Genomic DNA, 22,415 nt, shown 5'->3' on the forward strand with positions numbered 1-22,415 from the left:
GCTGGGGACCAGATACAAATACACCAGATCCTCCAATAAGGCACTGCAGAGGTCAAGAAACAGAAATAAAGTGAAGAGGGGCAAGAGTTGAGCTCACATAGGCAATGACACCATCACTGAGCCCACACTGTGCTTTGGGGACATCACCTGCAGCTCCTGCACTGGCAGCACATCAGGGAAGTCAAGGAAGGGAGGGGAGAGCTCAGGAGACCCTTCAGGTCAGACCACACATCCCCTGGCACAGCCTGCTGGTGTGGGCAGAGCCCAGAGGAGTGAGAGCCTGCGTGCCACTGGGCACAGCAGGAGGAACAGGAAGCCAACCTGTTCCTGCAGGTTCTGGCTCATGCTCAGACTAAAGAAATGCAGCTCCAAAGGTGCCCAGGGCAGGCCCAGCCCCTGGCACAGCACAGGGCAGGCTGGGCCTCTCTGCTCAAGGAAGCAAATGAGGAAATTTATGTGCATGATCTTACAGAAACACCTCGTTCACAGCACGGCACCCGAAACAACCTGCTCCAGAATTAGCTGACTATCCCCATGATCTCCTGTTTATTCCTGACTGGAGCATGTCTGAGGACTTTTTTTTCCTGTTTGGCTCTGGCAAAGCACCTACTGCACTGGAAGGGGTAACATGACTCCAGACAACACAAGGTGCCACAGGAGGCGTTTCCCACAGCTGCAGTTTTTAAGTTTGCTGATACTGAATGTCCAACACACACACACAGCAGGATGCTCTGATAGCACATCAGCTGTAAACCAAAGATAAGCTTTGGGAACTCCACTTATTAAATACAGCACTTCCAGTAGGTGACTTTTCAGCCTATCAGGCAGATGGGCTCATCAGCCAGAAACAATTAACAGCCTTGAAAGTGTTTAACTTGCAGCAAGGAGCGAGTCATTGCAGGAGCATCTGCTGTGAGACGGTAAATTTGTTTAACGAGAAGGAACACACTGGATTGACTGTGGTTTTCAAGGAGGTATCACAGAACATGCTGAGGGGGAAGAGACCCACAGGGATCATCGAGTCCAGCTCCTGGCCCTGCACAGGACACTCCAAAATCCCACCCTGTCCCTCAGGGTGTTGTCCAAACACTCCTGGAGCTCTGGCAGCCTCAGCGCTGTGCCCACCACCCTCTGGGGGGAGAACCTTTCCCTGAGATCCAACCCAAAACTGCCCTGGGGAGCCTGGTCAGTGCCCACCACCCTCTCGGGGAAGAACCTTTCCCTGAGATCCAACCCAAAACTGCCCTGGGGAGCCTGGTCAGTGCCCACCACCCTCTCGGGGAAGAACCTTTCCCTGAGATCCAACCCAAAACTGCCCTGGGGAGACTGGTCAGTGCCCACCACCCTCTGGGGGGAGAACCTTTCCCTGAGATCCAACCCAAAACTGCCCTGGGGAGCCTGTTCAGTGCCCACCACCCTCTGGGGAAAGAACCTTTCCCTGAGATCCAACCTAACCCTGCCCTGACACAACTCCAGGCCACCACAAAATCCCAGAATCTGCTGAGCTGGAAGGGATCATGGAGTCCAACCCTCAGTCCTGCACAGGACCATCCCCAAGAGTCACACCCTGTGCCCCAGAGGTTCATCCAAACCCTCCTAGAGCTCTGGCAGCCTTGGGGCTGTGCCCACTGCCCTGGGGAGCCAGTTCAGTGCCCACCACCCTCTGGGGGGAGAACCTTTTCCTGAGATCCAACCTGACCCTGCCCTGGGGAGCCTGTTCAGTGCCCACCACCCTCTGGGGGGAGAACCTTTTCCTGAGATCCAACCTGCCCCTCCCCTTTCACCTTCATGCCATTTCCTCAAGTCCTGTCACTGATCATAACAGTGATGAGACCAGTGCTGCCCCTGAACAGCCTGCTCAGCCTGGGGACAGTCTCCTCTTGTCCAGGCTAAACAAACCAGGTGTCCTCAGCCTCTCCTCCTAAGGCTTCCCCTCCTCGAGGCCTCCTTGGGATGATCTCTAACAGCTTAATGTCTTTCCTACATGTGGTGCCTCAAACTGCACACAAGGCTCAAGGTGAGGCCCCACCAGTGCAGAGAGAGCTGAAGGAAATGAATGTGATTTATAATATGTCATATTAGATTATTATAAAATCCCTTCTGCCTTTACAAACACACTACAGCACATCCCACTGAACACAAACTGTGTCAGATGACACTGCCACAGACCCACAGGCATTCACCATCTGGAGAAATGACAGCATGGAGCAAACAGTCCATCCTGACTGTCACCAAGTCATTTTAAAGTCACAAACAGTTTATTTTGGAGCACCCAAATTACTCAGAGTTGATATAACCAATAAGGATCATGTTTATCTTTCTCTATTCCACACTATGGCAAGTTTCTCAAGTCCTAAACAAGTCAGGTGGGGGTTGGTCTCTTCTCCCAGGCACTCAGCAATAGGACAAGGGGGCACGATGGGCTCAAGCTCTGCCAGGGGAAATTGAAGTTGGAGATCAGGTAGAAATTCTTTGCAGAGAGAGTGCTCAGGCATTGGAATGGGCTGCCCAGAGAGGGGGTGGATTCCCCATCCCTGAAGGGGTTTCAGCTGAGCTTGGCCGTGGCACTGAGTGCCATGATCAGGTAAAGGGACTGGAGTTGGCCCAAGGGTTGGACTTGATGATCTGGGAGGTCTTTTCCAACCCAATCCATGCTATGATTCTGTGGATGTGTCACTGAGTGAGAATCCACCACGTCTTGATCCAACCCCACTGTGATCACCAGCCCAGGGCACTCTGTGCCCTGGGCTGGTGATCACAGTGGGGTTGGATCAAGGGCTGGATCAAGGGTTGGATCAAGGGTTGGACTTGATGATCTCAGAGGTCTTTTCCAACCCAATCCATTCTGTGATTCTGTGCTTTCAACCCTTCTTTAATCAGTGTATTAATTACTCAACAAGAATCTTGGGCACATTTGGAAGCACAACTTATCAAGGCAAGTGTGATGGTCACTTGGAGCATTAAGGGACATTTGTGTGTGACAGAAAGGGTTTTATGCAGCCTGGAGAGGCAGAAGCACCACGAGAGGGAGCTTTGTGGTGCAGGACTCATTTGCAAAGCTGCTGAGCCACAGGAGGAGCTTTGCTGGGGAAGAGAAGAGCACACACACACCCCCCAAGCCTCCAGGTCCATGCCTGGGAATTTGTGAGCCTCGCCCTTTCCATCCAGCTCCTCTAAGGAACTGGTCTGCATTTCCCTGCTTTAAAAAAATAATCTTCAAAAGTTTAAAAAGTTCAATTTACATGTCACTCCAACTGTCATTCCAACACTGTCATTCCAACAGCCCCGCTGAGTGCTAAGATTAGGAATACACAGAAAGCAAGAAAACACCAATTTCCTAAAAAAGTCAGAAGTTTTTACACCACCAAGAGCCTTTATTTGAAATGACTCTGTTGTGTTCTGTTGTCCAACCCTGACTTAGAAACCTGCAAGGGACAAAACCCTGAGCCCACCTTAGTCTGCAATTGTTACAAACCTGGCATCAAATCCAGGCAAAAATGAGACTGACTTCAAAATTTCAGACTTTTCTGTAAACTGTGGGGACAAATCCAGCTGTGCAGAAGGCACCCTCTAAGGATCACACTAATATTTCAAGTGGTTATGCAAACTACAAAGGCTCAACAGAACTACTGCTGTGATATTCCCACATTCCTGCTCCCAGCTGGGCACTTCCAGGGATGTCAGGCTCCACAGCACTTCAGCTGGCAAACCCTGCACCTCATCCAAATTTATTTATTAAATTTAACCACCCTCACCCCTGGGAATTCAAGGGAACAAGAAATCACCACTGTCCCTGGCAAGCTGTTCTACAAGTTAGTTATCTTCAGCTTTTCTTCTCCCCTTATCCTCACCTCCTTTTTAACCAAATCCCTCCTCTGCTGGCTGCACAAGCAGCTATTCCTGAACCCTCCCTGCAAGCAAAACACTTCCCAATAAACAAATACCTTTGTGCTTCTCTTTACAGAACCAGCTTTCCAGTCCTGCAAATATTTATTTTTTTTTCCCCTCAGGCTGTTTTCTGAAGTCTCTTGTATTTTTTTCAACATCTTTAGAAAACTGCAAGCCGTGTTTTGCTTGCAATCCCTCCCGTGTCAGACACACAGAAAGAGACACGGCTTTCATTATTTTGCCAGACAGCAGCTCGTAGTAAGATCCAAAGGAATATCTTAGCAATTCTTGCCAGAGAAACACACTCACTGAGTGAACTGCAGCGATTCTTCTGCTTCCTGGGATGCCCACCCTGCCAGCCTGACCTACATTCTTTGTTCCCACATCTCTGATCCTGCCTTGGCAAAGGTGTTCCACCACTGCTGCCTCCCAGGGGGAGGGAGGGAGGGAGGGAGGGAGCACACTCTGACTCGGGAGGGCCCTTTCAGGCTCCTGGTTTTATGAGCACTTTCAAAGCACACTCAGGGCTCAGATGGCAGAATCCACACAGTCCCATTATGGCCCTGCTGTGGGTCAGCCACAAAGCTCCTGCTAACGGGAACTAATCCCTCTCTGACCCTGTTAGAGGCTGACATTAGTTGGGAACTCCAATCACCAGCTAACCCAGTTTGTGGTGAACGGTCCTTCCTTGGGCATGGGGAGTGGAGGGGGTTTTTCCATCAAAAGCTCTGAATTCCTCCTTGCCAGGGAGGGACACTGGGTGCAGTAACACACCTTTATGCACAGAACTCTCCAATAACAAGCCTGGGGGACTGTTTCTTAATTTAGACAAAACTGGGCTGTGCTGTGTATTGCAGACTAGCCAGGGACAACAGCCAGCCCCAAATCCTTCCCATCCAAGAACCACAGCCAAGGACAAGTGTGCAGTGGGAATCACCTCTCCAGATCCCAGTGTTTCGGTGCCAGCTCCACATTTGGAGAGGAATAAAGGCTGTGGTGAGCTGGAGAGGATTCACAAGCATCAGGCCCAGCTGCTCCTTGGGACCCAAAGGAAGAGAGAGGACAGAAACTACACAGAGGGTTTGGACCTCAAAACACAACAGGTGGCCAGGCACACACACAGGAGATGCTCCTCTCCATGGGGGCACCTGCACGCAAGGAATGGACACAGAGGCTCCAGGAGCACCAGGGAAGGTACCAGCAGCACTGCAGGAACAGCTGGGGATGGATGGAGTGCTGGGATCAGCCAACCCCAGATCCCTGATTCACTTTGGAGTGCTGCCCAAGACCTTGAGAGAGCATCACCCAAGACTGGGGCCAGACCCAGCCATGGGTGTGTCCAAGGCCCCAAGAGCTGCTGCCATCCCCCCCAGGGCACAGGACACCACAGACAGACCTTTGTTCTGATCCTCCAGCACAGACAGCACACACTGTTCCTGGGGCTGTCCCATCACAGCCTCGGAGTAGTTCTGTGTCCTCTGCATTGAGGGGCTGGAGCGGGGCCAGAGAAGAGCAACGAGGCTGGAGAAGGGACTGGAGCACGAGTGCTGTGGGGAGAGGCTGAGGGAGCTGGGGGTGTTCAGCCTGGAGAAGAGGAGGCTCAGAGGTGATCTCAGCACTGTCTGGAACTGCCTGAAGGGAAGTTCTGGCCAGGTGGGGGTTGGTCTCTTCTCCCAGACACTCAGCAATAGGACAAGGGGGCACGATGGGCTCAAGCTCTGCCAGGGGAAATTGAAGTTGGAGATCAGGAAAAAATTCTTTGCAAGAGAGAGTGCTCAGGCATTGGAATGGGCTGCCCAGAGAGGGGGTGGATTCCCCATCCCTGGAGGTTTTTCAACTGAGCTTGGCCGTGGCACTGAGTGCCATGATCTGGTAAAGGGACTGGAGTTGGCCCAAGGGTTGGACTTGATGATCTGGGAGGTCTTTTCCAACCCAATCCATTCTATCATTCTGTGATAACTGGCAGCTGCCAAACCCAGTGTAACCTGGATTAAGAAAAACCCTGAATTTCCCTGCCATCCAGAGCAGAAGCAGAACAGCCATGGCCAACTCTGCCAGCTTCCCTCACCAGCAGCTGGAGCCTTGGGTGCCCAGGGATTCCCACCACCACTGCCCTGGCTCTCCACAACATCCTCCTTCCCTTCCAGCTGCTCAGACCCACAGCCCCTGCTCCACCTCCTGCTCCCAGTGAGCCCATTCACTCAGACACTCCCAAGGGCAGGAGGATTCCACAAGTTCTCCCTGACTTTTAACAAATGCTCAATCTGCTCTCCTGGACACACAAGTGGCATCCCCTCAGCATTCCCCAGATATAACCCAGTCATTTGAGCTTAGAGGAGGCACATTCTAATGGACCCATGGGCATGGATTGGTTCCATCACTGCCAGCTTTGGTTTCAATGCTGGGGAAAGGAGCTGTGCCTGGTTTCAAACTCCAATTCCAACTGACTATCTCAAGTTAAACAAAATCCTACAGAAATTCCATCTGTACTATTCTTGCCCTATACAGAAAGTTCCAGACTAAATTGTTTCATCTTAAATTTTCAATGAGCTGAACAGAGTGAGTGTTGAAAACCCCTCACTGGAGGAGACTGAGGCAAGGACAGGAAACTCTCATCATTCTTTAGCAAGCCCCAACATTTTGGTGTTTCTGCAGAGCAGAAACCACCCCGTGGTGACCACAGCAACACTGTGCACAGCCACTGCCATTAGTAAAACAAATAAATTAAAATAATGCTCCTTTTGCACATTTTCTTGGTAATTACAGACCAAATAACCTACTCTGAATTCACCTAATTCCACAGTACAATCTCTGTGATGAACATGACAAGTTCTTCACTTAAAGCCAACACTTCCTAACGACCTTCAGTGACTGATCTCTTCTTCTTCACAAGTTTAGCAGGAACCTCAGCACTAAACCACCTCTTCCTCCCCAGACCCCCATCCACTCTTGAGCTTACAGTGCCAAACTCACCACTCTGCTCCATTTTCCCCAACAGCTGCTCCTCTCACAGCCAGAAAGGTCCTGGCTCACCTGAGCCTGGCTCAGAGCTCACTTATGTGTTTTAACTGAGTTATCTCCTGTTTTCTTTTTCATAAAATCAGCTGGATGTGTTACCAAAGCTGAGGGATCATCACCACCAACCTTCTGTTTCAGACAAAGTATCTGAATTCTCTGCATTACCTGCTGTGGTTTGTTCACAGCTCCAGGACCAGAACCCTCCATCAAGCTGCTCCAAAAGGTAACTGGGTTTTTTTGTTTTGTGTTTTCTTTTTCTCCATGAAAGTGAAAATACATCAATCAACAGCTGAATGAGCAGCTTGGACGGACTCTCAGAGGTTTAAACAACATTTAAATCAATGTTGCTCCTCATAACACACCCCTGGAGCAGCAGCTCCAGCTCTCCCAAACCCTGAGCTTTCAGGTTTCACATTCAAGCTTTGCTATGATTAAGTTCTTCAAAATTCATTATTTCATGTGCAGAACTTTCTGAACACCTTTCTGTACTCTCTCCAGCCATCAAATATTGTCAAAGTCCTCCAACAAATGCAGGATCCTGAATGCAACATTTTCTACTTTGGTGCTACCACAGAGGCAAAATCTCCTTATTTACCACCAGGAAACTCCAGAGCTGCATTCCCTGCTTTTTCTGGAGCTCCCATTCCACCATTCCACGGCTTTCCACAAGGATCCACAGCTGTTTTCCAACGCTCCTCCCTCCTCTAAGATGCTCTGTGCTCCTTTGGTCCAAAGGTGAACCTTCTCACCAAGTCCTGCTTAAGTGATTAGTGTCTCATAACATCCAATGTCCATTGGGCAGTTGGGATCCCTCTGAAGAAAAAAACCCACTTCCATAACTCCACACTCCACTTGGAATTATGACTTTAGTTCTTCTGGACTTGCAATGAAAATTACACACCTTTGGCTTCAGGTTCTGAGACCATTTAAAAAAAAAAAAAAAAAAGATCCTTCCTGACAAACGCTCATTAATATTTGAAATAATTTGTGACCCAGTATATTAATTTTGCACAATAATTTCCATAATTAGAATACTGAACACAATTAATTTCTAGATCTCAGACCATGACAACACAACTGGCTTAACCAACTACATGAAAAACAACATTAATTCCACCATGCCAGGGCTCATCCAATTGTATTCCACACTACCCCCTTCCCAATCCTACCCAGGAATGTTCTGGCCATTCCTCCACCCTGGAGTGGGATGGGATCAGTTCTTGCATCCATAAAGAACTTAAACCATTAAGGATGTTAATTCCCCCCGTCCTCTTGGAAGTTCCAGGATTTACTGACAACTGACAGCCAATAATTTCAATAACTCCAGTGTCAATTCCTTCCAGATTTCAGGTCTATTAATCCAGGCCTTATGATCTTCAAGTGCTTGGTTGAGGCCACTTGGAAGCTTTAAGAGGTGCTTCTCCTTTTTCATATCATTCAGAGCAATGAAATTCAGCCAGAACTGTCTCACTTTTCGTGCCTGTTTTGAGCACACTGTACAATATTTTGTATTTTGGAATTGATGATAATGGTTAGTAATTGTTAACTTGTTATTTCTTCAGAGCAAGACACAACAAAGTGAAGGAACCTCAAGAAAGTCTTGGGGCATTTGAAACTGTTCCTGCTCCACATTTTCCCTTTTATTCTTTGAGTTAAACTTCACATTTGTCAGACTCTGCTTCCACTAATTACTATTGACTACCTACTTCAGACAACTACTCCAGTGTCAAGCAATGAAGTTATTTTCATTTCCTCCCCAAATTCTTCATTTCCTCCCCAAACTCCTCATTTCACCTCCCAATTCTTCATTTCCTCCTCAAATTCTTCATTTCACCCCCCAAATTCTTCATTTCCTCCTCAAATTCTTCATTTCACCCCCCAAATTCTTCATTTCACCCACCAAATTCCTCATTTCACCCCCCAAATTCCTCATTTCACCCCCCAAATTCCTCATTTCACCCCCCAAATTCTTCATTTCCTCCCCCCCAAATTCTTCATTTCACCCCCCAAATTCCTCATTTCCTCCCCAAATTCTTCATTTCACTCCCCAAATTCTTCATTTCCTCCCCAAATTCTTCATTTCCCCCCCCAAATTCTTCATTTCCCCCCCAAATTCTTCATTTCCCCCCCAAATTCTTCATTTCCCCCCCCAAATTCTTCATTTCCCCCCAAATTCTTCATTTCCCCCCCCAAATTCTTCATTTCCCCCCCAAATTCTTCATTTCCCTCCCAAATTCCTCATTTCCTCCCCAAATTCTTCATTTCACCCCCCAAATTCTTCATTTCCTCCCCAAATTCTTCATTTCACTCCCCAAATTCCTCATTTCACCCCCCAAATTCTTCATTTCCTCCCCCCCAAATTCTTCATTTCCTCCCCCCCAAATTCTTCATTTCCTCCCCCCAAATTCCTCATTTCACCCCCCAAATTCTTCATTTCACTCCCCAAATTCTTCATTTCACCCCCCAAATTCCTCATTTCCCCCCCCCCAAATGCCCCCACTGCCCTGCAGAGCTATCACAAGTTTCCAGAATGTAAGGCCACCACTTGGCATGCAAAGTTTTTGGCATAAACTCAGTTTATTCCAAATTACCAGAATCCCATGAGCTGTCAGGAGCTGTGCCAAGAAAGGAACTGAAAATTTGAAAATTGAAAATTTTAGCTTAAACTCTGCTGGGTTTAAAGGAGAGACATCCTAATAAAGGATCCCCAAATAAGAGTAAAACTCATTGGTGATGAGTGGAACAAACTGAACTGGATGAAGAAGAAACTTTCCTTTGAGTCCTCACCTGGAAACTGCCATGCAGAAATTACACCTCTGTTACATTCCTGGATGTTCTTTCATCTCACAAACACACAGTGATCACCCAGAACCCTCTGCCTCCCACCCAGATGTCCCCTGACACATCAGAGCTGGCCTGATACCCCCTCACAGAACAGTCCACTGTCCTCGAGGGGCTGAGGGAGCTGGGGGTGTTCAGCCTGGAGAAGAGGAGGCTCAGAGGTGACCTCAGCACTGTCTGGAACTGCCTGAAGGGAAGTTCTGGCCAGGTGGGGGTTGGTCTCTTCTCCCAGGCACTCAGCAATAGGACAAGGGGGCACGATGGGCTCAAGCTCTGCCAGGGGAAATTGAAGTTGGAGAGCAGGCAGAAATTCTTTGCAGAGAGAGTGCTCAGGGATTGGAATGGGCTGCCCAGAGAGGGGGTGGATTCCCCATCCCTGGAGGTTTTTCAGCTGAGCTTGGCCGTGGCACTGAGTGCCATGATCTGGTAAAGGGACTGGAGTTGGACCAAGGCTTGGACTTGATGATCTGGGAGGTCTTTTCCAACCCAATCCATTCTGTGATTCTGTGGATGTGACACTGAGTGAGAATCCACCATGTCTTGATCCAACCCTACTGTGATCACCAGCCCAGGGCACTCAGTGCCCTGGGCTGGTGATCACAGTGGGGTTGGATCAAGGGTTGGACTTGATGATCTTGAAGGTCTTTTCCAACCCAATCCATTCTAGGATTCTGTCAAAGTGGCCAAACAAGAGAAGCCACCACAGACGTGGTTTTCTCCAGGCTCAACTAGTAATGAAAGCAGAAAGGTAATGCCAGGTAATGCCAGCAGAAAGGGACCAGAGCAAGCACTGCCCCCAGCCCTTGGGAGCCCAGGGAACTCTGCTGTGTGCTCCAGTGCTGGAACATCAAAGCCAGCTCTGGAAGAAGGACTTCACTATGAGCAAACAGGGAAGCTCCAGCTGGGCACCACCACTCTCACTCACACAACATTATTCCATATTGACCCTGAGATCAGCTCAGTTGGTTAAAACTTGGCTGTAATGATGCCAAAGTCATGGGTTCAATCCTCTGTGTGGGCCATTGACTTCAGAGCTGGACTCGATGATCCTTGTGGGTCCCTTCTAGCTCAGAACAGTCTGTGAGTCTGTCACAATTCTGTGATTGCAGCTCGGACACAGAAACACAAATCCATCTGCTGGTTATTGCCCAGTGGAGTTTAAACTAAAATAATACCAGCCCAACCATCAGATTTCCAGCTCCTTTCTGGGCACAGATCCTCCCAGCTCGTGGTGCTGCCTACCTGCTCCCCGGCACGTACCCGGGCTGAGCACGCCGGAAGGAGATTCCCTGGGATGCAGGAAGATTCCAAACCTCAGCCACCACCAGACAAGGCATCTGGTTGGAACACACCTAGTGATGTGCCAAGGGCAGTCCAGTGTGTGGCTCACGGTGTTACAGACCCCCAGATTACACTGGAAAGGACAATAAGTGGATATTCACTGCGGCTCCTGATTGCAGGAGGAAGGGCAGGAACTACGTCAAGCTTAAAGGCTTTTCTGGTGGCTCTGGAAGAGCTCCCTCTATGCTCCAGGCTGCTGAACCAACCACGCACTTCCCGAGGCACCCCGGGCATTATCCAGGAGAGATAAAGCCACGGGAGCTCAGCTCTCCCACGGCCAGGCTGCACTACCCGCTGTTCAGCTCTCAGAAGCTCCAACTATTTTCATCCTGTGTCTAAAACAGGCTCAGGGAAGGAGCTGATCCCGCAGCCAGGCAGGTCCCACACCTGGGGCAATTCCTGCTGCAATTCCTGCTGCAATTCCTGCCTCCTCAGGAAGAGGAGAGTGGCTGCAAATGCAGCTGCAATAATTCAGTCCTTCAGAGGGCTGTTGGTTTATGATCTCCAACAAATAAAAGAGCCTACAAGAAGCTTTCTCACAAGCTTCAGGTTTTTTACACAAGCAGCCAAAAAACAGATGAGGTTTTTGTAGATGACAGTTTTTTAAAAATCACAAAAGAAAAAAGCTCCAAAAAGCATAAGAAAATTCTGTTCTGCTCACAGTTGCTGAAACACTGTTGACAATGCACAACCCAGAGAGAACATTCTCCTCAAAAATACTACAGAAGTTCAGTGGTGACTGTAACAAAAACCATCTTGCCCCATTAACTCTGTCAGCATCTGCAGGAAAAGGGGGACCGGCACATTCTGCCAGGGCACAAATTCAGGAGTGCTCTTAACACTGCAAACCAGGACTCTTCTTCCAGAGCTGAAACACCTTCCTCTCCAGCGAAAACCACATTATTCCCTCGGCTACAAACATCTCTATCAACTCAGCAAGTTACTACTATTTTAATTCGTAAGGACGAGGATGGACACCAACAGGAGTTCCAGCAACAACCACCACACCAAAGTGAGCAGTGCGTGTTTCTGAATGTTATTTCTTTGAACTCAGAGGCTCCCTGGCAAAACTTCACTCTGCACAAGGTCTTCTGTCAGCTTCCCCCTTGCTGGGGGAGATTTGAGCTCGGCGACTCTTTAACATTCTGGTTGTTGCCCTCCTGTTAAGAGCCACAACCCGGTTGCACCACCCCAGCCTCGGACCGCTTCGGGAAAGAGCAATTCACTCAAAATAAGGGCGATTCACGCACCGTTTAATTGCATTTTTACCACGAGAAACCCCCCTGCTCCCCAGTGCGGGTGTTCATCCCTTTAAACAAACTAACAATTATGACTAAACTAACTATGCTTCGCGATCCTCACACTGTTTCTCAATAAACTGACTCGACCAACAAAAGGAAACCAGAATTCACACTACGATTTTGAGCTTCCTTACACCACCGCTCGAGAGGAGGATGATGATGATGGTGATGAAGATGAGGGCTTATTACTCTTCCCACTGTGTATTGCATTCTAAAATGGTGGCCATGTCTGTCGAGGCTTCAGCTCGCAGAGCCACCAGCCCAACTCCCGGCCAAGAGCGGAGTTTGCTCTTGCCCAAGTTGAGGAGCATGTCGCTGAGCTCAGCCCGAGCCGAGCGGGGCCCGGGGGAGGGCGGCGGGCCCGGGGGCGGCAGGAGCGGGTCCCGCACGGCCACAATGCCAACATGGAGGGCAGGGCAGCCCCCCGGCACCTCCTGCGGGGCTCGGCGGGGCCGCTGCGGGCTGGGCCGGGCACGGGGCCCGGCGGGGAGAGAGGGAGGCCGGGCCCGGCCGGGGCAGCCGCCCCCCATGGCTGCCCCCGGCTCTTGGGAGCCGCTCGGCGGGCACAGCGCTGGGCCCGGCGGTCCCTCAGCCCCGGCCAAACTTGCGAGCGGTGCTGGGGGCGGCCCCGCCGGGCCCGGGTCACCTGCGCGGGCCGGGCCGGGCCGGGCCGGGCCGGGCACACACAAAGGCCGCTCCCGGCGGCGCCATGCGGGCACTCACCGGCGGCGGCCGCACCTTGCAGATGCCGGTCTGCTCGGCGATGGGCCGGATCTTGTGGATGAAGGCGAAGGGGTCAGCGAACTCCTCCCAGCTGGGCTCGAAGACGGGGCACTCGGGCGGGGGCAGGAACTCGGCCATGGCCCGGCCGGGGCGGCCGCTCCGCTCCGCGCTCCGAACAATCTCCGGCGGGGCCGCCGCGCTCCGTGCGCGTCCGCGGGGGGTGGGAGCGGGGGCCGGGGCTGCGAAAAGAGTCCGCCCGGCCCGGGCAGGGCAGGGCAGGGGAGGGGGCGCGGCCGCCCCGCCCCGCCTTTGTGCGGGGGCGCGGGGAGGGCCCGCGGGGGACGCGTGGGGCCAAGGGCCGGCGGGGGATGCTCCGAGCGCGGCCTGCCCCGTGCGGCGCCGCTGCCGCCCCCACTGCCCGGGATGCCGCCCCCCTGCCCGGGCCCGGCGGACAGCGAGGCCCGCGGAGCCCCCGGTGCCCCCCGCCCCGCCGGGCCGCAGCTCCGCGCCCCCCACACTCCCGCCGGCTTTATGCACGCCCCCCCGCCACCGGCCCGGGGGTGATGCGGGCGCTCCCCCCAGCACCGCTGGTTCGGGGAGGCGGCGGGGCCGGTGCGGGGCCGGTCCCTGTGCGGGTCCCGGTGCGGGGCCGGTCCCGGTGCCCCCCCCCGCCGCCGCCGCTGTGTTTACATGCGCGGAGGGATCCGCACAGCTGACAGCGGCTCCGCGGCCGGCGCTTCTTTTTTTAAAGAGCCTCTCCGCGCGCCGCCATTGGCCGAGCCGCGGCCGCGTCACCCCCCCCGGCGTGAGGGGGCGGAGCCGTGCGAGTCCGCGCGGCCGCATTGTCTGCCCCGGTCCGGCCCCTTTGTGGGGAGGGGGCGATGCGGGGCCATTGTGCTGCCCGCGGGGGCAAAGGGCACCCCCCGCCAGGCCGAGGTGACCCCCTGCTCACCGTGAATGGGGGGCCCGGCCTGGCACGGGGCGGGCCCGGTACCGGGAGGCGGTGCCGGCGGGGGAGGGGCGGCCCCGCCGCAGCAGGAGCCGCACGTACCGCACGTGCGCGGGGGGGGGGGGGCGGCCCCGCACCCGCCCCCGGTACCGCCCCCCGGTGTGCCCCCCACCCGCCCCACCGACCCCCCCCCGGTACCGCCCCCCGGTGTGCCCCCCACCGGCCCCACCGACCCCCCGGGATCCCCATCATCGACCACTGACCCCCCCACCCCGGTACCGCCCCCCGCTGTGCCCCCCACCGGCCCCACCGACCCTCCCGGTACCGCCCCCCGCTGTGCCACCCACCCGCCCCACCGACCCCCCCCCGGTACCGCCCCCCGGTGTGCCACCCACCGGCCCCACCGACCCCCCAGGATCCCCATCATCGACCACTGACCCCCGCTGTGCCCCCGACCGGCCCCACTGACCCCCCGGTACCAACCCCCGGTGTGCCCCCCGCCGGCCCCACCGACCCCCCCAGGGTCCCCATCACCGACCACGGACCTGCCCCCCGGTACCGCCCCCCCACTGTGCCCACCCCCGGCCCCACCGAGCCCCCGGAACTGCCTCCCGGTGTGTCCTCTACCGGCTCCCCCGACTCCCTGCTGTGCCCCCCAGGCCCCGCCCCCCCGGTGTGCCCCCCACCGGCCCCACTGACCCCTCCGGTGTCCCCATCACCGACCACCCACCCCCCGTGTCCCCATCACTGCTCCCCGGTGTGTCCCCCACCGGCCCCACCGACTCCCCGTGTCCCCATCACCGACCACCCACCCCCCCGTGTCCCCATCACTGCTCCCCGGTGTGTCCCCCACCGGCCCCACCGACCCCCCGGGGTCCCCATCCCCGACCACCCACCCCCCGTGTCCCCATCACTGCTCCCCGGTGTGTCCCCCACCGGCCCCACCGACCCCCCGGGGTCCCCATCCCCGACCACTCCCCTCCCCCTCCCCCGGTACCGCCCCCCAGGGTCCCCACACCTCGGAATGGGTTTGGGAAGTGCACGGTGATACTCGCGGGGGGCGTTTTTAATCAAAGTTTTCGCTCGCAGGCTTCAAATTTCTGCGTAAAAGCCGCGGAGGTGCTCGGTGTGAGCGGGAAGGGCGAGTGGAGCCCCAGGCCCGGCAGCCCGAGGGGGATTGGTCTCTTCTCTCAGGCAACCAACAGCAGGACAAGGGGGCACGGGCTTAAGCTCTGCCAGGGGAGGTTTAGGTTGGGTACCAGGAAGAAATTCTTTAGAGTGAATGCTCAGGCATTGGAATGGGCTGCCCACGGAGGAGGTGGATTCACCATCCCTGGAGGTTTTTAAGGTCAGACTGGATGTGGCACTGAGTGCCATGATCTGGTGATCACAGTGGGGCTGGATTAAGGGTTGGACTTGATGATCTCAGAGGTCTTTTCCAACCCAATCCATTCTATGATTCTATGACTTGGGGGCAGATTTACCCACAGCAGGAACCCCCATATCCCATCAGCTCCATGTCATGGCCTGGGAACACCATCCCCAGGATGCTGCTGCCTCTCCAGCACAGGGAATTCCTACAGATCACTCAGGGCTGGTTTAAGACAAGCCTAATTCCTCTCCTCGGTTTAAAAATGGAGGAAAGAAAGGAAAGGGGTAGAGCAAAGGGAGGGATCCTCCACTCTGAGCTGAGCCCACTGGAGCCTCCCTGGCTGCACACCCAGACCCCTCCTGCACAGCCACGGCTCAGAGATCTGCAGAGGACACAGGGATGAGCTCCCAGTCTGCCAGCACAGACCTGCCCACCAGGCCAGGCCAAGCTCTGGGGGAACAGCCCAAGCCAGAGCAGCACCAGAGCTGAGCTCTCAGTGTCACCCTTGCAGGGACACACTGGGCCCAGAGTCACACCCTGATGTGGCTTCAGCTCAGCCTCTGGGAGCCTTGGAGGGTCCCCAGCCATCCAATTTGCCATTTCCTCCCCTGAATTTTACCCACAGCTGACAGAAATCCCTGTACCCCCTTGTACAACAGAGGATCAGGTTTAGACAGGAAGCTTCAACCATGGATGTGAGATACACCATTACCTGTTTGTACTTCCATTTACACCAAGGGATCCTCCAGTATAAACCACCAAATATCACAGACTGGAGAGAAAACTAAGCTGGTTCATCACCTCCCATCAGCACATCCCAAACTCAAGGGGCTCTGGGAGAGAGGAAACATTACTGATGTGACTTTGGGTTGGAGGGTCCCCAAGAGCATCAGGGATGCTCCAACACCAGTGGGTTCTGGTGGCCAGCAGATAAATCCTTTTTGCAATGAGTCCCTGAGGATTTCTTTTGCCAGAGCTGGAAGGACCACATTCAGCAGGACTGTTTCTGCCAATCCTCTCATATCCAAAGGCCTCCCATGGGGCTGTGATGGAAAACCCTTCAAACAGAGGTGCTTGGAAGTTGTGATGGAGGAGAAAAGGCACTGGCTACAAAGATCTGAAGGTGAGCAGAGCAGGGAGATCAAGGGATAACCCAAGGATAAAAAGCAGGTGCCCTGAAGGGAGGGCAGGGTGGCTCAGGGCTGGGTAAGATGGAGATTTAAGGCAAGCAGGAAGCCCTGGAAGGTCTGTGTATCCCATCAGGCACCTTACCTGCCTTTCCACCTCGCTGCCTGCCAAGGTAAACACTCCAGCCCCACAAGTGTGTACTTTTGCACGCTGCCTTCTCCGGATTTCCCTCTGCTGTGACATCTGCAGTGTGTGCCCTGCTCGGGGATTAGTGTGGCACAGCTCTGTCTGCCTTAGAAACCCAATTCCCCAAGCACTGGAGGCACAAACTGCAGCAAGAAAAGCAGATTTGCCTCTGTCGGAGTGAGAATGCAGACATTCCTTCTTCATGGTTCAGTTGACTGTCATTAATTAACACTTTTTATTAGATGGGCCTTCTCCAAGCCTGTTCCACTTGTCCCTCATGAGCAGAATATCCCCATTTGCTGCAGATCATTGTTAACCCAGGAGACAGAGCAGCTGCTGGGCTGGCAGGGACTGAGCAGGGACAGAGAGGAATAAAGGAGCAGGACTCCAACACGGGTCCAAAGGCCACCAAGAGGGGTTGGCCCAAGAGGAGGAGTGCCAAGGCTTCCAGCTGAAGCCAAGCACTCTTCACCACATCAGGGATTTCTCCTTGGCAATTCCTCCATCCTCACCCAGCTGTGAGCTCCAAACAGCATCTATCCAGCACCCTGCCCATCCCAGCATCTGCAGGAAGTCCCCTCAGCCTGTAGGGATATTTAGCAAATCTTATCTTGTGTTTTCTTGGATGGGAACCACACTGTGAACTTCCCTACTAGTGTAACCCTCCCCTGCACCAACCATCACCTGCCTGGAGCACCTTGTTCCCACAGCCTATACTGACTTGTTTGCATTTATATATCCAACTTAGACACTGCAAAAAAGATCATAGAAGTCTCTTTGGAAGGGACCTTAAAGCCCATCCTATTCCACCCCCAGCCATGGGCAGGGACACCTCCCACCAGCCCAGGGTGCTCCAAGCCCTGTCCAGTCTGGCCTTGGACACTCCCAGGGATGGAGCAGCCACAGCTTCTCTGGGCACCTGTGCCAGGCCCTGCCCACCCTCACAGGGCAGAATTCCTTCCCAATATCCCATTCAACCCTGCCCTGTGTCAGTCTGAAGCCATTACCCCTTGTCCTGTCACTCCAGGCCCTTGTCCAAAGTCCCTCTCCATGTTTCCTGTCAGCTCCTTCAGGAACTGAGAGGCCACAATTAGGTCAGCCCCAGCCCTCTGTTTTCCAGCCTGAACAATCACAATTCTCTCAGCCCTTCCTCACAGCAGAGGGGCTCCATCCCACTAATCAGCTCCATGGCCTCCTATGGACTCACTCCAACAGCTCAATGTGCTTCCTGTGCTGGGGACCCCAGAGCTGGAGGCAGCTCTGCAGGTGGGGAGTCACGAGAGCAGGACAGGCAGACTAATCTTTCCCCTTTTCTGTACCTGCCCTTGCCATCCTAGGCCACCTCTCCTCTTCAAACAATGGCTGGGTACCTTCACCCAGCACCTTCCATCCCAGCAACCAGTTGAATTCTGAGATCATAATTCTAAATCTGCAAGATCATGTCCTGCAGCCAGTTCCTCCAGCACCCACCGAGTGTTGGTATCATCAGCCTGGGACAACAGGACACTGAGAAGAACTTTAGGAGCAGACAGAAGATACCTGCACTTTGGGGACTGCCAAAGCCAAGCAAGCAGCTCCCAGAGGCTCCTCAATGAACAAAACTCGGGGGAATATGCTGATACTAGAAAAGCTCCACTCCAGGATAACACAGAACCAAGCTGGAAGAGATCCTGCCCAGGAGGATCCCACCACGTCCAGGGACAATCAGCACCATATAGAGAGCTGAAACTCTGCTGAAGCCAAAGCCCTCATTTCATCAGCAGAGTTTGGCCTAATTAAAGTACTACATGTTTGGAGCACGGGGCAGGGAGGGAGAAGTGCTGAGCCTCTTCTCTGCTCTTTAAGAAAATAAGTTCCTGGGAACAAACAGATTCAGTAAGCAGAATCTCTGACAGATCAAACCAAACCAGTTTTCCTGGGCAAACCAGCAGCCTGTACAAACCTGCAAAGCAGTCCAAGTGTCATCATCAAGGCTAGAGAAGGGTTTTACATCTTCCAGCTGCTCCCAGGGATGGTGATGCACGTCAGTCCTTGAGAAACAGGACTATTAGTGTCGAGGTGCTGCAATCTCAAGATCCTGGTTAAAACTATGGAGTATTCTGGATATACCAGGCTGTGGACATTTATAGCAAAGCTCCCAACTCATACACACCACTCTGGCTCTTGCTCTTGTGGCAGGTACAAGAACTGCTTCTCTCACACTGTGCCCTGGCTAAGTGAGTCTCAGCAGTAGCATTTAAGTGAAGAATGAGTACTTTGCTGGCAGCTTTTGCTACAAGAGAACCTTTGGTTTCAATACAGAGATGTCCTGGTATGTTTCTGCCTTTCATAGAATCGTAGAATGGATTGGGTTGGAAAAGACCTCCCAGATCATCAAGTCCAACCCTTGGGCCAACTCCAGTCCCTTTACCAGATCATGGCACTCAGTGCCATGGCCAAGCTCAGCTGAAAAACCTCCAGGGATGGGGAATCCACCCTCTCTCTGGGCAGCCCATTCCAATGCCTGAGCACTCTCTCTGCAAAGAATTTTTTTCTGCTCTCCAACTTCAATTTCCCCTGGCAGAGCTTGAGCCCATCGTGCCCCCTTGTCCTATTGCTGAGTGCCAGGGAGAAGAGACCAACCCCCACCTGGCCAGAACTTCCCTTCAGGTATAACTTTCCTCCAGAAGCTGCTCTGCATGCCCAGGGTGCTGCCCCTGCTCCCTGTCTGTGACCCCTCCTGCACTCTGGGGGCTGCCAGGCCCCTGTGAGCCCCCCAGGCTGGGGGTGGCAGGCACAGGAAGCCCTGCAGGGGCCGTGCTGAGGGGGCAGGCAGGAAACCCGAGCGGGCTGTGGGCTGGGAGGAAGCGCCCCAGCTGCTCTCAGCGCCAGGGGGACTGTCAGCACCAGGTAAGAGCAGCTGGAGAGCACATGGAGGCAGAAAATACCTCTGTGCTCCAGCGTGAAACTCCTCTGCAGTTGTGCAACTGCCTTCAGCACTGCTTTTATTAAGAAAACTCTGCAAGTCCCTTAGCCTATCATTAACTGCTATTAAAGCTGAGTAAAGCCTTACTCCAAATCCTTGCCAGACTACACTGAGAACAAGGATAAGCAAACCACAGCTGCTGGAAGCACCGGGAAGGCAGAGCTGAGGTGCTGTTTCACACGCCTCACCTCCCTCTCGGCAGCTGCTGACTCACCCTCAGCAAATTTGGGTTAGAATCATAGAATCAGTTGGGTGGGAAGAAACCTCTGAGATCATCAAGTCCAACTCTTAATCCAACCCCACTTTGATTACCAGATCATGGCACTGAGTGCCACGTCCAGTCTCACCTTAAAAACCTCCAGGGTCGGAGAATCCAGGGTCGTACCTGGATTGTTGTACCTTCTTGTGCCTCAGCAGGCAAGTGGCAGCAGTGTGGGGCAAAACCTGCTTCCAGGCAGGACAGGAGGTGGGTGGGATTCTCCTGGGAAGAGTGGAGCCTGACATGGGACCTGCCAGCAATGGAGCACTGACAGTCAGTGAGGGGAAGGCTTTGGAGTTCATTATCTTAGGCAGGTGCCTAAAATAGGTGAGAGTAACCTTGCCCTAAAGCCCCCACACCTCTTGCTGCTCTGCACTGACTGTACTGGGGTGACTCCCTCAGCCTCAGGCCTTGATGCTTGAGAAAGTGAAGCCCTGGCAACAACAGAGCAACTTGGGAAACAGTTGGCCACGATGCATAAAACCACAAAGCCTATCACTTTTTCTTAGAAAAAACGCTATTTCAGACATGAAAACGCAGCCTCTCCACTCCAGCCCTTGGCTGCAGTGAACAAAGTGCTATCGTGACTGGCCCCCCCAGCAAGAGCTGAGCTCAGCTGTGGCTTCTGAACAGAGAGAAGCAGCAGTAAAACCCCCAAAACCCAGCAGACTGTGCCCACCCTGCACATCCCACTGTCACCACATGTCACCACGTGCCACCACACCTCAGAAATGCCTTCACCCCCTCCCTCAACACTCTGACACCCCCAGGCCTGGGCAAGGAAAGAAGCTGGTTCTGCAGAAAGTGTTTAATTAGCAGATCTTGTTCCTAGTCAGGCTTCCTGTCTCTACCACAGCCAAAATCCCCCTTGGTTACCCAGACACGCTCCAGGACTTTCAGACACACCAGAGGTGACATTACCAAGGCAGGGAGAACACTCCATTACCTTGTGCAGTGGCAGAGGGTTTGGGGGATCCCTGTGTCTGGATACCTGCAGCTGCATTCCAGAGGCATTTACACCCTCAAATTCTGCCAAGCCACCAGCCAGGTTTCAAACAGCAAGTACACACAAAGCCATCTAAGCCCCTGTGGATCACTTAAAATACACTAAAAATTTATAGCCCAAAGCTGACAAGGAGTCAGGACAAAAGTTTGGGGTTTAAACCACTCACTGACAAAGAGCCATAGAAAAACTGCTTCTAAAAGGGATTTAAAGGTGCAGAAATAGTTGCAGATCACTTGGGCACACTGGAGAATGTGCAAGAGCTACATGAATAAAGGCAGAGAACACATTTCAGACAATTCTGATGACAAAGGGGACAAAGTCAGCAAAGCAAAGGTGGTAAGAACCTGCATGAATCATACCAAGGGAGGCTGATGCTGAATCTGGGAGATGGCACAGGAGCTAAAACCAGCTGGGGAGGCATTCAGAGGGGAAAAAGGATGGGATTAAACAACCAGGCAATGGAAAGAATTTAGAAGAATTTGGTCAAAAGAATCAGGCCCCCAAATGCACTGAGTTCTGAGGGAGGTTCACAAAGGAAACCTGGCTTGTTGCCTTCATACCTGGAACCCCACACATCTGAGGAAGATGATGTAAAATGTCCAAGTCTCCAACAGACACCAGAGTATCTTTCACAAGGAAGTACAAGACTAAACAAGAAAAGCCTTTAGTGACCACAAGTACAACAGGAAGGATTGCTCTTGATCTACCAGCACCTACAACGAGCAAAGGAAAATGGGTGTATCAACACACAGGAGTCTGCACTAACCACACAGGAGTGTTTAATAGATCCAATCCAAAATAAACACAGTCTAAGTCAATGTGGGGTCAAACTGCCCCCTCAGCCTCCCCAGGCAGACCCAACATGTGCAGACACGATTACCAGGCATTAAATACTTGCAGGCAGTGATAAGAGGGAAGGCAGAGCACATATGCTCTAATAGACAAAGCTGGAACCAAAACACTCCGTTGGGATCTGCGGCAACAGAACAAGCAAGGAAACAGGCACAGAATTTGGAAACACAGAGGAAGATAAACACTAAACACAGCGAAAAGTAAAACAAGAAAGAGGAGTGCTCTGTGCAGAAACAGGAGGAGGACTCTGCATGGAAGTGCCAGCAAGTTTTGCTGGAATTCCAAGGGAACTCAGGGAACAGGAACCCCCATCTCTGGGTGCCATATGTGCTCATGCACAGCATTAGCACCAGAGGCAAAGCACTTGTGGACAACGGCAGAAACTGTTCTATAACAGACTGAGACGTGACTGGGACACATCCACGCTCTGCCTTCCACATAAACACACCATGGAGGTTGTGAAGAACAAAGGCACAAACCATCCTGTCCCAGTCAGCAGAGAACAGTGGAGCCTGTGGTTCCACAGCAGCTGTCTCTGACCCCTGGTACCCTGCAGTTCCTGCTCCAGCACCCAGCTGGTCCTACA

General features: G+C 53.1%; 1 protein-coding gene across 1 annotated transcript in view; it reads right to left on the reverse strand.

The window, feature by feature from the left end:
- KDM5B (lysine demethylase 5B) overlaps positions 1–13,585 on the reverse strand; it is a 56,584-nt gene extending 42,999 nt beyond the window's left edge. The window contains exon 1 of the mRNA XM_071578451.1: positions 13,113–13,585. Within this exon, the coding sequence (XP_071434552.1) occupies positions 13,113–13,250 (138 nt within the window). The 5' untranslated portion in view covers positions 13,251–13,585. The remainder of the gene's footprint in view (positions 1–13,112) is intronic.
- Positions 13,586–22,415: the final 8,830 nt, after the last annotated feature.

Source organism: Pithys albifrons, chromosome 28, assembly GCF_047495875.1.
Source record: "Pithys albifrons albifrons isolate INPA30051 chromosome 28, PitAlb_v1, whole genome shotgun sequence".
Classification (NCBI taxonomy): Eukaryota; Metazoa; Chordata; class Aves; order Passeriformes; family Thamnophilidae; genus Pithys; species Pithys albifrons.